The 15,755-nt window shown below is 33.0% G+C and overlaps 1 protein-coding gene and 1 pseudogene across 1 annotated transcript; one reads left to right on the top strand and one right to left on the bottom strand.

Moving 5' to 3' along the window:
- Nucleotides 1-770: 770 nt before the first annotated feature.
- On the top strand, nucleotides 771-1,721 carry LOC108307382 (annotated as a pseudogene).
- A 2,159-nt stretch (nucleotides 1,722-3,880) lies between these two features.
- On the bottom strand, nucleotides 3,881-4,834 carry LOC108307381 (putative olfactory receptor 52P1). Its single transcript, XM_017532784.1, has one exon. It carries the CDS (start codon nucleotides 4,832-4,834, stop codon nucleotides 3,881-3,883), a length of 954 nt encoding a protein of 317 aa, XP_017388273.1.
- Between the last annotated feature and the right edge of the window lie 10,921 nt (nucleotides 4,835-15,755).

The raw sequence follows: 15,755 nt of genomic DNA, 5'->3' as shown, positions 1-15,755 counted from the left end.
AAAAAATAAATATATAAAAATTGATTATTCTTGTTAATAAATAAAGTCACAATTAAATTCCATTGAACAAATACATTTATCTTTTTAGTGTTTTCTAGATCATTTGAAATACTTATGTTTATTTGCTTGATGCTTTCAGATTTATTTTACTGAAGATTTTGTAATTGCCTTATATATTTTTAAAAGATACTAATTATTGATATGATATTAACTTGAGAAAATGTTTTAAGATAAATAAAATTTATTATGATTTAGGCTAGTATTCTTTTAGACTATTATTTTATCAAGTGCAATTTTGTCAGTACAACATTTTCAGATCTAAAATTTGGTAAGTTTTTTTTTTTTTATATACCAAGTTTTAGATATTTCCATCTGGCTTGTTTACCATTTAACATATAATCAATTTTATTTAGTATTGTTTATCTCTAAGCCTATTGGAAAACCAAGCTGATATTCTTCAACTGATAAATACAAAGAAATACACTGTGAGCAGGTCTTCTTTGTATATTGAATAGTGTGCGGTATTCTACACTTTTGTGTTGAAATAGAGGCAAAATGAGAGAGAGAAAAAGTAAGGGAGAGAGGCTTTAGGAGGTATTCCTGGATCTATTTAACCAGAACAGGAGTGTGCTCGACAAAACACCCTTAAAGCCATACTTAATTTCTGAGTATATAAATTTCTATAAATCCAGGTGAGAACCAATAGCACAAGAAAGAAAACAAATAAGCTAACTAAACCGGAAGGCTTTCTAAAGCAGCTGTAAGCCAACATGCTCAAGCTCCAGGGCACAGTGTTCATGCCTTCAGTGCTGACGCTGATTGGGATCCCTGGCTTGGAGCCTATGCAGTTTTGGATTGGGATTCCTTTCTCTGCCATGTACATCATTGCTGTGTTTGGGAATTCCCTGCTCTTGGTCATCATCAAAGCTGAGCGAAGGCTCCATGAGCCCATGTACATCTTCTTGGCAATGCTTGGAGCAACAGACATTGCTCTCAGTACCTGCATCCTACCCAAAATGCTAGGAATATTCTGGTTTCACCTGCCACAAATATACCTTGATGCCTGTCTCTTGCAGATGTGGCTCATCCACTCATTGCAGTGTATTGAGTTAGGTATTTTGCTGGCCATGGCCCTGGACCGTTATGTGGCAATCTGTGATCCTCCGAGACATGCAGTCATTTTTACCCACCAGTTTCTCACTTAGATCGGGGTTGGGGTGACACTCAGAGCAGCCCTGTTTGTAGCTCCATGTGTCATTCTCCTCAAATGCTGGCTGAAATTCTACAGGACCACTGTGGTCTTACATTCATATTGCGAGCACATGGCCATCGTGAAGTTGGCAGCAGATGATGTTCGAATTAATAAGATCTATGATCTGTTTGTGGCTTTCAGTATACTTGGACTTGATGTAATCTTCATCACACTCTCCTACATTCAAATATTTATAACTGTTTTCAATCTGCCTCAAAAGGAAGCAAGATTCAAGGCCTTTAACACTGCATTGCCCACATTTGTGTCTTCCTTGAGTTTTATCTCCTGGGTTTTTTTTTCCTTCTTTACACACAGGTTTGGGTTCCATATTCCATCCTATATGCATATTCTTCTGTCCCACCTTTACCTACTCATCCCTCCTTTGCTCAATCCTATTGTTTATGGGGTAAAGACCAAACAAATTCGAAATGGAGTGTTCAAGATCTTCTACTCTAAAAATCCTTCCTGATTTCTCATTTATCTCATTTTAAATAACAAAAAGTCGCTTTGAAGCGGTCTCGTTCTTGATTAGAACCTGCGTTTTCTCAAGTTTTTTGTGAGCTGAAATAGCTTTACTTTTGCATACAAAACAGTAAGATTTTGACTCCTACTTACACAATTTCACTTGTTTTGGTTACAAAACTGATTGAAGAACACAGAGCTAATGACTTTTAATTATAGATGGCATAAAGGCACAAATTATAAAGTTTACCCAGCTCTTAATAATGGATATTTTTTAAAAGCAACACTAAATGTTAATATTTTCATCTATTTTAAAAATTTGTTACATCGTCATCACTGAATAAAAAATTTAGTCTAATGTATTATAATTCTAATAAATCTGAAAAAAATCATTTGTACTGTTTTTATGGTCACACTAACCTATACTAATCACTATATTAATGTGCTGATATATAAAGTTGCAGGTTTGCATTTAAGACAGTAAGGCTCGGATTTTTAGTTAAATGGATTTAGTAGATAGGAATACGGAATAAGTTAATAGATGACATAAAAAAACCGAAATCATGAAGATTGTTTGTAGTCCAATTAACTCAAGATATTTCTTCAATTATTTGGTGTAAAATTGTCTTAAAAATACCTCAATAAATCTTAAATCAAAAACACCCTTAAATTTCAGTGTTATTCTCTGGTTAAAAATGTTAAGTGCATGAAGTTATTTAACACCAGAATAAATGTAGTGTTAAAGCTGATAGTTCCAATGACAATGAACCAATTCTTCTCCTCAAATTTTGATTGTCATCATCATTACCACTCAAGTCTTAAGTTATTTTGTGCCTTATGATAATCTGCACACTAGAAAGTATCAAATATTTAATTATGCACTGGAATACATTATTACTGAATTTATTCTCAGGGCTGATTGTTATTTCCAGAAATCTGAGTACATACATAGTATAAATTATTCCCACTGACTCTACACCTAGTTTGTTCTATTGTTAGCATTGCACATTAGATTGGCATAACTTTTGCAATTAATAAATGAATACTCATATAGTATAATTAACTAAAGTCTATCATGTTTTTCACATTTTCTTATTTTTTGCCTAATTTCCCTTTTCCCCAAGGTTTCCTTCAGGATGCCACATTACATTTAGATGTCCTGTCTGCTCAGGCTCCTTTTGGCTGTGAAAATTTTTGAAACTTTTCTTGATTCTGATGGCCTTGGTATTATCCAGGTATTATGCCCTCCTGCTGGAATTTATCTGATGTCATTCTTAGAACTAGAGTTTGCTTATGTAATTTTGGAAGTAAGAACAGAGTTAAAGTGACATTTTGATCATAATATATCAACGGAACCTATCGTCAACATAATTTATCACTGTGTATGTTGACCTTGATGACTTGGTTGAGATAATGTTTCCAGGTTTCTCCATTTTAAACTTCTTTTTTAAAAAACATTCCCATACTGTACTCTTTAAAGTAACTATCTGCAATACACACTTAAGGAGTACAGATATAAATTGTTCTTTTATAAAGAGCCTGGAACTCCTGGACACAAGTGATCCTCCTACTTCAGCCTCTAGAGTAGCTGGAAATACAGATGCGAACCACAATATCAAATTCATTTTGTATTATTGTTGTATAAGTGAGGTCTAATTATGGTGCTCAGGATGGTCTCAAACTTCTCTCCTCAAGCAATTTTCCTGCCTCAGCTTCCCAAAGTGTTGAGATTACAGACTTAAGCAACCATGCCTGGCTGGTAATATCATTTTTCAAGAAGAAATCTGACCAAACCAACTGAAATTCTTCAATTTTTGTAATACTTATATAGTTATTTCACATTAGTGGATGAAATATTAAATAATAAAATTATCAATATAAAACCATATATAAAATAAAAATAATTATTAAAATATATTAAATGTCTCCCATGTGGCAAGCTTTGATAATTTCTTATTTGTTTTCATTTCAAACAGATATAAACTGAAAGCATAAAACATTGACAAAAGGTAATATTAAGTGAAGTGAATGTACAACATCAGTTATTTCTCCTACAAGGTGTACAAGAAGCAAGAAAGAATAGTTTGGAGACCTGATTTGAGTTATTCAGCAGGATAGCCATGTCTTTAAGAGTCACAATACCAATTAGGACTGGCTTTACAAGTTTTATTTAGTAGAAATCTTTTTCTTTGAGAAAAGCAGACCCACCACTTGGTCTCTAATCTGCTTGGTCTTGACACCATATACCAGGGGATTTACTGTGGGGGGAACTAGAAGGTACAAGCTTGCAAAAATTATGTGGATACTTGGAGGTACCTTCTTGCCAATGCGGTGAGTTAGGAAGCTAAATAGTGCCGGTGTGTAGGAGACAAGAATAGTGCAGACATGAGCAGCACAGGTGCCCAGTGCTTTAGAGCGGGCATTCTGGGAAGACAGACGAAAGACTGCCTGAAGGATTTTGATATAGGATGTGGCTATGAGCCCCAGATCCAATATCATCACTGAAAGGGCCACAGAGATTCCATATACTCTGTTAATGAAGGTGTTGGCACTGGCCAACTTCACCACAGCCATGTGCTCACAATAGGTATGATTGATGACACATTTAGTATAATATGGCAGTCTCTTAATAAGAAAAGGACAGGGCAAAACCATTAAGATAGCTCGAATTACACCAACTGCACCCATTTTAACAACCACTGGTGTCGTCAGGATGGTTGTATAACGTAGTGGGATGCAAATAGCTACATAGCGGTCAAAGGCCATGGCAACAAGGAGGGCTGACTCAATAATGCAAAATGTGTGGATGAAATACATTTGTGCCAGGCAGATATTAAAGACAACCCTGTGAGCATTAAACCAGAAGATGCCAAGCATTTTGGGTGCTGTGGAAGAGGCAAGTGCCATGTCATTCGCTGCCAGCATGCAAAGGAAAAAATACATAGGCTGATGGAGGCTTGGTTCTAGCTTGACAGTAACAGTGATTACACTGTTCCCCAACAGGGTCAGGATGAACAGGATGAAGACAGGCATGCCAATCCAGCAGTGAAAATCTTGCAAACCAGGTATACCAATCAGGAAGAAGGATGAGATGTGGTGATGTGTAGCATTGTCTCCCATGTTAAAACTTGAGACGTTGTATGATTAGTTCAAAGTACCCAGGCAAAGAAAGATTTCAAAATGATTTTTCCATGATTCTGCATGTGGGAGACTCCAGGCATACTGTGTAACTGAGGAAATGACTTTATTCCTCAGTATCTATACATTTCCTGGTAAATCACCATTCTGAGCTCAAGCATCTTCTTCTGTAAATGAGAAGATTTCGTGTATTTATTTTTTATTTTTTCTGAGTTTTGCAAGATTGTTTAATTCTATGACATAATTTTTATTTCCTCTAAGAAAAGCAGTTAGTAACAATGTAACTTCATCCTTGTGCCAAAGCAAGTGTTGAATTCTGTGACACAGTCTTAAAATGTGTTTTCAAGGAAATTGACATAATATACAAAACAAAGACACACACATGCACACACTCTCATGCACAAAATAATTAATGGATGTTTCAACATGCAACTACTTTTAAATAATACTATTATCCATATGAAGTACAGCTTAATCAGGATTTCAGAATAAGATTTCTTAATGCTAAAGTGTAAGAAAAAAATCAAAATTAAAGACAATAAATGCTTTATTATCCATCAAAAGTAAATTTATACATATTTTAGGCTAACTCCTTAAGATTTAAAGATGAACAGAGTAACACAACCATGCAAAAATAATGAGATATTTTATTTCCTAAGTCTAGCAAATCATTTAAAATTACAATAAATAAAAACATCAGTAGTCCAGTCCATTTTCTGTAATTCATAGATTTCATCTATTGACTCAGCTCTGGCTCTGGCTTTCGGATCCATCTGCATAATGACAGTGACGAGCATAGCATCTGTAAATCATCCTTTTAAAACAGATACACAGCAAGAATAGCTTCTTATGACTCTTGCTCTGACCATATCCTTTAATTTTGATAACAGCTCTCTATCCTTCTTCCCAGAATCCAGCGTCTACCTCCCACCAAGAATGTAGAATATTTGCTCTACACTTACTTATATTTTCTCGCATTATGGCAATTTCTGGTCCTGAACCTTGTTGATGTAAAAGCTTAAGATATATTGATAAATATGTCCTTATCATATATTTTTATAAATATTAATAGATACTTCTAATGACAATGCTTCATTGCCTGGATGTCCAAATAATACCTGTATGGGAGAATGTTTTCCTGTTTATGGTATCTGCATTTTACCATTAAAGGTATTCTACACTGGGCCTATGTGAGTGAATGTTGGAAGTGTTTCATAGTAAAGAATTGAAAAAAGTTAATTTGTCATAAAATACGTTAGAAACAGTAAGAGCTTTAACTCCTATTAGAATATAGAGACACAAAACAGATGAAGCCTGTAACCCCACAGATAGGAACGTAAGACAAAATCAACAAATATTTAACTTTCAAAGCATGAAAGATTTAAAAGTATTTATTAAACTTGTCCTCTCTGCAACTCCTTAAATGACTGTTTTTCATTTGTAAATGTGGTTACCAAGCTCCATTCATAAATCTGCTTCTGGGAGAATCAGACACACAAAAGGCCAGTGGAAAATAATAGGATATAATTTTTAGCATAGAGATGTACTTATAAGAAACAACTTAGCCCACCTAGAAATATATACATAGACTTAAGTGAAGAAACATTGCTTAAGATTACAAACAAGCATAATTGTGCTTGGTAAATATGTATAAACATTCTAAAACCATTATCATTTAGTTTCTAATAAATTTACTTATAAGATGGCAACATTTCTAATCTACATCAAGAGAAAAGAAGTAAAATGACTTCCTACTAACCCAGAGAAGCTTTCTGTTAAGGCACCAGAAGTGAGACACTAAGAAATTTATGGAGAATATCCCCAAAGTATGATCTGATTATGCAGTCACCCCTCCCTCCTAGAAAGCCTTCTCTGTTTTCGCTCAGGCTTAATTTGAATGAAACTCTAGAGACATCCATTCATTTCATTAAGTCCATTCTTGACATTATCTTCAACAGACAATCTGCGAAGGTAACAGGAATACCTGCCCAAACCTTTGTAACTACGTGTTGGCACCATTATTCTGCCTGTTTCTAACCAAATAAATACCTGATTTTTTCTGAGAGTCTGGGTTTTAACGTTTTGCTTGTCTCTGGATGAGTCCAGAAAGTCCCTTGCTGGAAACTGCTACTTCAGAGTAGCAGTTGAATATCATGGTATTGTTATTCATGGTATTTATTTGAATATCATGGTATTTTCTATGCAGTTTTTTTGAAGGCACTACATATTGTATCTATCTATCTACACACACACACACACACACACACACACACATATATATATATGTATATATATATATATATATATATACATATATGTATATATATATATAGTCAATGCTTTTTAGCAGCATCACATAAATATACCCCAAACTAAATTCAGTAAGTTCTTTCATTCTCCTCTACCTGATTGTATTTTATTGGTGGGAACAACAGCCACCCAGCCATTATCTCATTTATTTAACTTTAATACTTCAGTCAAGTAGTTATTAACTGTCTCATAGAACTCTTACCGTATTCTTTGCATGTGTTTATTTTTATGTCAGCCTCCTTCATCAGACTGTGAGCACCAAAAAGAAGGTACAGAATTCCAGCAAACTCCCAATAAATTTCCAGTGGAGATCAGATGTTCCTGTATATCTTCAGTCTCTTAATAATTTCACAGAAGTTTAATCTTATTACTGAAGCTTCTGACTTTAGAGATGGTCAGCCTATTTATAGTTTTTGCCTACCTTTCATTCACTCCAATTGCCTTCTTAGAATATCTTCCTTTAAAATAGTTTTGACCATGCGTTACATAGCCAGAACCCTTGATTAGAAATTTTCAATGTTTTTCCTTAAAAAGTAGCATATTGAATATAGATACCTGAGTGTGTCTATGTGTGTGTTTTTGTGTTTTGTGTGTGTGCGTGTATGTGTGTGTCCTCTATGATTATTTACTCTTCTCTACTAGAAATTCACATTAATTCAAATGTCCACATGTCTTTTAGAAATGTATAACATTATTTACATGTTAACACATCTTCCTTTCTCATTTAGTTCCACCTGCTTTATCTTGAAAACCATTTTACAGTATATAATATGTTGCAGATTAGAAGTAAATAACTGTTGTAACTTATCCTCTGCAAATCTGCAAATGATCATTTTTCACTGCAGCATCTAGTGAAAATGCATATGTGGTAATGGTTAAAAACTATGACAGCATTTATCATTGAAGCAGAAAATCTCTCTGTCAAGTTGTTAGTTATAGTTGCTCTGTAACCTGCTATGTAAATGCTCAGGAGGCCCTTGAAGTCTGGAAGAGAAGACTGTTATGTCCCTTAGGAGAAAGAAAATCAAAAGGAAAAGGAAAACAAACATACAGCAAAGTCCCTCTGGCACAGCCATGTTAACCTTGCTTGCTCCCAGAGCTTATATGCGCTTCGTGTTCATGTGTTTCTCCTATGAAGAATAGAGTCTCCAGAGACTGTCACATGGTGGCGAGTCAAATGAGAGGCCTGAGGTGCCAATCAAATGTGTAATTAACTGGAGAAATCTAAAAGAAAACTAAGAAGAGCAAATAAACTTAGTGCAGGCAAGCTACCTGAAAATTAAGAAAAACACATTGCAAATTTTTTCTAGTTTTTGTTTTGTTTTGTTTTGTTTTGTTTTGTTTTTTGAGATGGGGTCTTGCTCTGTCACTCAAGCTGGAGTGCTGTGGTGCGATCTTGGCTCACTGCAAACTCCGCCTCCCAGGTTCAAGCAATTCTCCTGCCTCAGCCTCCAGAGTAGCTGGGAGAGTAGGCACCCACCATCACGCCTGGCTAATTTTTGTGTTTTCAGTAGAGACGGGGTTTCACCGTCTTGGCCTGTCGTGATCCACCTGCCTCCACCTTCCAAAATGCTGCGATTACAGGGCAAATTCTTTCGTAAGGCAATTTTTCTTTATTCTTTCTTTCTGTTCCTCCCAGAGGATAACTTCATTTGACTTATGTTGATATTTATTGCTTCGTACTTCTGCTAGCTCAGATCTGCTGTTGAGTCCGATGTAGTCATTTTTAACTTTATTTTTTTATAAGCTTAGATTTTCTGTTTTTAATAATTTAATTCTTTCTTGAATTATTGTTGTCACACTTTTAAAAAGATTCCTCAGTTATCATTTTCCTTATTCCTTTATGTTTAAAATGATTAAGATGAAATTGTTTCCTTCCTTAGTCAAACATCTGGTATGCCCCCCCTGCCCCGGTAATGTTTCTATTGACATTTTCACCCTGGTATGTGAATTATACTATCTTGTGTCCCTGTGTGTCTTCTATGTTTCTGAATATTGAAAACTTTTATGTAACATAGTGCAAAGTTGTAAAAATTGACTTTCTATCTCTCTGAAGTAATATTTCAGTTTTTATTGTTTTCTTTTGCTACTTTTTGTTGTTGCTATTAGTGACCTTCTTAGATTAATTCTGTAAGTTATATAAAGTATTTATTTCTCGAATTGTGTGTCCTCACAGTCCATGCTTTGATACTTTAGTGATCCATTAGTGATTATTCCGAGATCTCTTTAAATACCTTGAACCAATGATTTTTCTACTCTTTGCCAAGGGAATTCCTCTATGTGGTATGGCACTCCTTCACCATTTTGGCAGCTTACAACTCTATCTTAGACTTCATGTCCCCATGTGCAGGTCCTCAAAATGACCCAGACATGAGAGGTGGAAATACTTGCAGGTCCTTCCTGGCTATATGCACAGCCCTGAACATATCCATTGCCTTGTACATTACAAGGAATATGTCAGAGCTTTTCAGAATTTTCTATGGAGATCTCATTTCTAAAGTCTTCCACTTATGTTTTTAACCAGGCTTTTGTTTGCCACAAATAGTATTATAACACCAGCAAATGTGATGTTAAACAATCAGGCAACTGTGACATTCAGCAACTGCCTCTGATCATTTTCAATAAATGCATTGGGAATAGGCTTTCCTGCACATAGTGAGCTGGAAGTCAAGTCAAAAGACAATGCATTATGATTTTTTTTATTTGTTTAAGGAGCTAAGAGAGGTCAAGTAGTAATAATGCTTGAGATGAGGAGCCCCTTTGTGGAGTAGCAACGCTGCTCTGTCCTTTTTGGTGGCCACATGCCTACGAGGTTTCACAGCTACAATGGTTCTGAAAGTGATAGTTTTCAAGAATATTGCAGTGCTTGCTAGAGGGAATTGAAATAAGCAAAATAAAATGCTTCAATTTTTATAAAAATTTAGCAGTTTTCTTTTGAATAAATGGTCCTCAAATTTTTGCTGTTTTTTTAGTTAATTTCCAGGATTCTCAAAATGTTGGTTTTGGAATTACTAGTGATTTTTAAAATTTATTTTATGATTAGTGGATTTACTGAGATATAATTGCTTTTCCAGAAGTCCCTCCTCTCTGACCTTAATTTGTGAGGATTTTTCTTTTAAAAATATAAAATTATAGGCTGAATTTTCATACAAAACCTAAAAACATGTAACTATTACTTATTGGTTTAAAATGTCTCTAATAAAAAATAATCAGTAATCCTTATTACTAATCCATGAATATAATTTGCCTTTTTTCCCCCTCAGTGCATTGAGTGTATTTAGCAATTGCTTATTTCATTGTTTTGTTATATTCAGTGATTTCTGATTTCATTTTCATATATGGAAGTGTTGTATTTTTTGTCCATTTATCCTTGTCATTTATTGAGTTTCTTGAACATATGGTCATTATTTATCTAAAATATCAGAAACATAATTATCCTCAAAATAATATTCTACTCAATCTTATTCTTCTTTTACTGGCTGTCCAATTATTTTGTTGACAGGTGGTAATTGTCCCAGAGATTCCTGAGGCTTCATTAATTTAAACAATCTTTTATTATATTTTAATTTGGTAGAAAAATTTCTAACTTTTAATCTTCATATTATGATCATATCATCAGCAAACAGTGACAGTTTGATTTCCTCTTTGCTGATTTGGATGCTATTTATTACTTTCCCTTGTCTGATTGCTCTGGCTAGGACTTTCAGTACTATGATGAATAGAAGTGGTGAGGGTGGGAATCCTGGTCTTGTTCCAGTTTTCAGAGGGAATGCTTTCAACTTTTCCCCATTCAGTATTATGTTGGCTGTGGGTTTGTCATAGATGGCTTTTATTACATTGAGGTATGTTGTTTGCATTGTCAATTTTGCTGAGAGTTTTAATCATAAAGAGATGCCAGATTTTGTCAAATGCTTTTTCTGCATTTATTGAGGTGATCATGTGATTTTTGTTTTTAATTCTGTTTAGGTCCATTTGTATCCAAATTTTACAGATAAGAAAAGTGCTGCACACTAGCAGTTAAGAATCCACCAAAAGACATATACTAGTAAGTGATGGCGCCAGGTATTAGACTGGGCATTCTGTAGGTAGAGGCTGTCCTCTTCCCCACTATGCTGTACTCCTTTTGTTTGGGTGTAGTCATTCTTCCTAGGAATTACGTGAATATCCTCTGAAATTAAAGAGATATGTATGTAACCTCTTTTATAGATTTGATTGTAATATAAATGCAAGAGCCTAATTTTATGCATATGACTTTAATTATTTTGAATAAGGGATGTAGAGTTCTTAGTTTTTTGACAGAAATTAAGATATTTTATGGCAATTACCATGTTGATTGAAATAAATTTTTCTCTGATATTAATAAATCACATTTGATTTCACATAAATTCCATGTAATCTACCAGGTTATGTTATGAGCTACAGAGAGCTAGCATTTGTGAAATTTAGACTATAAAAATCTTGCCACATTTAGCTTACATAGCCATATTTTAGCAAATAAATAGCGATTAAAGTTTGATTCAAAAGGAGCGTAACTCACCAGATCCAAATACTCTGTTATGTTTAACATGACAGAAAATATCATCTCAATTTTCAAAACTGTTTCTTTGCCTAATGGCCATTCTGCCACAGGTGAAATTTTTGATATATTGGGGTACAAAGGAAAATCATGGCCTTCTTCCCACAAATTATTTTCTGAAACTCAATTTAAGCTTAGTCCTTGAGAGATCTTTTTGAGAAAGAGTAGATGAAAAAGAGAGCTATAAACCCTCATTCAGATAAGATTTAGAGTTTTTGGGGGGACAAGTATTTCTGTAACTTACTAAGCTATCTATTGATTTCTCTTTCTTGTTACATTTTGTTATTAGGGAAATATAGAATACATTTAGAACAAAACAAAAACATTTCTAAGTTTATCTAATTCAAAAATCTTATAAAATTTGGGAAAATACTATTAAGCAAGCTACTGCTAATGTCCCTTCATGACATAGCTTTTATTTTTTCCCCCCATTTATTTATTTTATTGCATTTTAGGTTTTGGGGTACATGTGAAGAACATGCAAAATTGTTGCATAGGTACACACGTGGCAGTGTGATTTGCAAAAAGTTCATCTTTAAAAATTAGGGATCTGGGCCAGGTGCAGTGGCTCATGAGAAAAATCCCAGTTCTTTGGAAATCTTCTGAGGAGGCAGGAGGATTGTTCTAGACCAGGAGTTCGAGATCAGCCTGGGAAATATAGAGAAATTCTGTCTCCACAAGAGACAGGAACATCCATTGAGCTCAAGTGTTCAATGCTGCATTGAGCTATAATTATTACACTACACTTCAGCCTTAAGAGAGAGTGAGACTCTGTCTCTTTAACAAACAAATAAACAAGCAAAAATAGCAACATTCTTGTCTGGAGCAGTAATGCACTTTGCAAATACTTTCTCTGTGAAACCTACTCTATCAGTTTGAGGCTGCTACATTGCATAGAGATAACTAATTCTTTCTATTTGAAATTCTCTCTTTCATTTTTTCTCTATTTTTTTTATAAGAAATTTATAAGAATGATAAGAATTTGTTTTCTTCAAAAAAAAAAAAAAAAAAAACCAAAAGTATTAAGTCCTAGACTTTACTCTTTTCTTCACTTTTTTATATTTATTATAAATTGCAATTTCATATACATTAATAAAATAAAATGTTCAAGTTTAAACCAAAAAAAAAGCAAAAGAAAACAAGTTTTGATTTTTTTCAACTGATGTCTAATTTGACCAATATGTATCACATTTCTGCCATGTTTCGAAAAATTGCTAGAAACAAAATATACAACAGTGAACAAAATGAAACTTCTTCCGTAGGAAACATAGATGAACACAGAAACATATCCATGCAAGTTCTGTGTAACATAATAAATCATAAGGCTAAAATTGTAGTTGTTAAGATAATGTAGTTAAGAGTCCATTATTCCAGCTCATTAGACTTGTAATGAGTACAGGTAAAAATATATTCTGGTTATACTAATTCTTAGGATGAGAACCCTAAAAGTTTTCCTAGTTACTAAAAATTTTTCATCATTCTGAGACTCTGAGAAGCCATAAAATATTTGTATTATTGCTATAATAGTAGTAAGCAGTAGGGAACAAATTCTAAAGGATAGAAGGTTTAGAATAGTACTCATTTTAATGATTATCCATCTAACCAAAATATGGGAATTCAGAGTTAATATGTGTGATGAGTTAATATTTGGGTAGCAATGACATACTTATCTTTAAAAATATTTTGTTAATTTATATCCATATTAAAATATACATAAGTGTCTGTAGAATTTTACATCCTCAGGTCTAATAGACATTGATAATTATATTTATTTTTCCAATCGTAAATAAAATATATAATAATTTCGACCTATATTTGAAAAGTTTTCATTGTTTAAGTAAAGTTGAACCTCTTTAATATTTGTCAACAATTTGAATTTCTTTTCTAAGTACAGTTTAAATATTGTCTTGTTACAATGGGTTTATTTTTTCTTTTACTATGTTATTTATAGACTTCATTCTCTATGTAAACTAATTCTTGTCATTTGTTAAAGTGTAAATATTTTAATAGTTTGATATTCCTCATAACTCAAGTGTATGCAGTCAATGTATTTATTCTCACTTTATAAATTCTTATTTTCTGTCATCATGTAGAAGGCATAGCTTATTCAAAAATGCTATTTCAAAAAACAGCTTTTCTTTAATTTCAAAGTTCAATGTTTATACACGTAATATTGATCTAGTTATAGGTTATTTTGGAATTTTGGAATATTTGTATTTCGGTTAAAATGTTAGATGTACATTGAGCTTTAAATTTTCCCAGATGGCTATAAAATAACCATATTTTTCCAAATAACATAAAGTATCACTTAATATCACTAAATTTTTCACTATTATTTCTATGTATCTATTGTTATTTCTGTACTTCATGTTCTGTTATATTGAAGTATTTGTGGCTTCTTTCATATACCTTACTATATAAAATAATATTGCTTTATAATATGTTTTAGTAATCTTAAAAGCTAGACCAAGGTATTACCTATAAAGTATTTTTAAATTTTTTCTTGTTTCCTGACTTTTAGCCTTCCCTAGGAAGCTATAAACATTTGGTTAGGTTAAACATGTTGTCATTTGTTTAATTACAATGCAGCTGTAGAGTTGTTTTAGGAGAGAAAATACAGTTAGAGTGAGGAAAGTGTTTCTGCTCTCAAGTGTCTGCTCTTACCAGCCCCTATGAGGGTGCTAATGACTTCTATATGTGTCACCCATGTTTGTGCACACAGTTGCTAAATTTTTGCATAAGATTTTTTACTTTGTTTTACTTTTAAATAGTGTTTTTTACAGTAAAGGAAAGGCTTATTTTAAAAATGTATTCCTTGTTGGTTGCTTATAATTTTAACAGATTATTAGAAAAAGCAATTAAGTTTTACACATTTATAGCAAGTTTTCAGTAAATAATTGCATAGCTTCCATTGCTTTCTATTATATATTAATATCTTACTTTTCTTCACTTATTTTATTGAGTAATAAGTATAATATTGCAGTGTTATGCTATTTTTTTACTCTTTACTTACACAAAATAAAAAAAAAAATTTATGTAAAAAAATGCTTTTTAAACAAAAAATCATTGCTGTTTTAAACTCCATTTCTTTTACTATAAGTTAGACGGATTGAAAACTATTTCCCTAATTAGTCTGTGGATGACAGTTCTATGCATTTCACAAACTGAAGAAGCATATCAACCATAGGTCTTTGGCCAGCCACATTTATACTGGAGCTTTATTTACACTGTGGAAATGGCTTCCAAGTTTTTAATCATTTGACTAATTTTTCTGATTTTCCCAGTTGTTCTGACATCTTTACTTTTTGCTAAACAATTAAATGCATTTTAGTTGGAAGTTGAAAAGGGCGAATATAATGTTGTAACCTGAATGCCATTTTACCATTGAGGTTAGAAGTTGTTATTAGTGTTGATTTTTTAATCAATCTACAATACAAATTATGATTTCTTCAAGGCTTAAATTTTCAAAATATAAATGAGGACCCAAGTAATCTACATTTTCCTTGAGTAAAATAGTTCTCAAAATCGTCTTATATCTCCATCTTGTACATTTTCTGATTTATATTGGGATTTAAGAGTTATCAGTTTATGTATTTTTATATTTGTTGCCGGTCAGCTTATCTCATACGTATCCTTAATGTGCTTCACATTTATGTCAAACCAGCACTGCCTCTTCAAGATAAGCTATAAAGATTAGTAATGAGATAAATGAGTCAAAATATATCTTTTAGAAAAGGGAAGGCAAATATTAGTGAGAATATCTGAAACTTTTTTAATCTGGAAATTTTTTTTCAGGAGATTTACCAAGTTATTCTCAAAAATTTATGAGCAGTTCCATGAAGTAATCAAGATTAGCTTTATCTAGTAGCATATATGTTAAATTTTCTGGGGATTTTTTTTGGAGGTATGAGGGTAAGGATGTTGAAGTTTACTTTTTGCTGGAGATATTAGTTTATATCCCTCATTAAAAAATATATTCTAGGAGAAGGTTAACAAAAGCTTCTCCACTTAAAGATA

Source organism: Cebus imitator, unplaced genomic scaffold (assembly GCF_001604975.1).
Source record: "Cebus imitator isolate Cc_AM_T3 unplaced genomic scaffold, Cebus_imitator-1.0 Scaffold79, whole genome shotgun sequence".
Classification (NCBI taxonomy): Eukaryota; Metazoa; Chordata; class Mammalia; order Primates; family Cebidae; genus Cebus; species Cebus imitator.
This window is presented reverse-complemented; position numbering and strand designations above follow the sequence as displayed.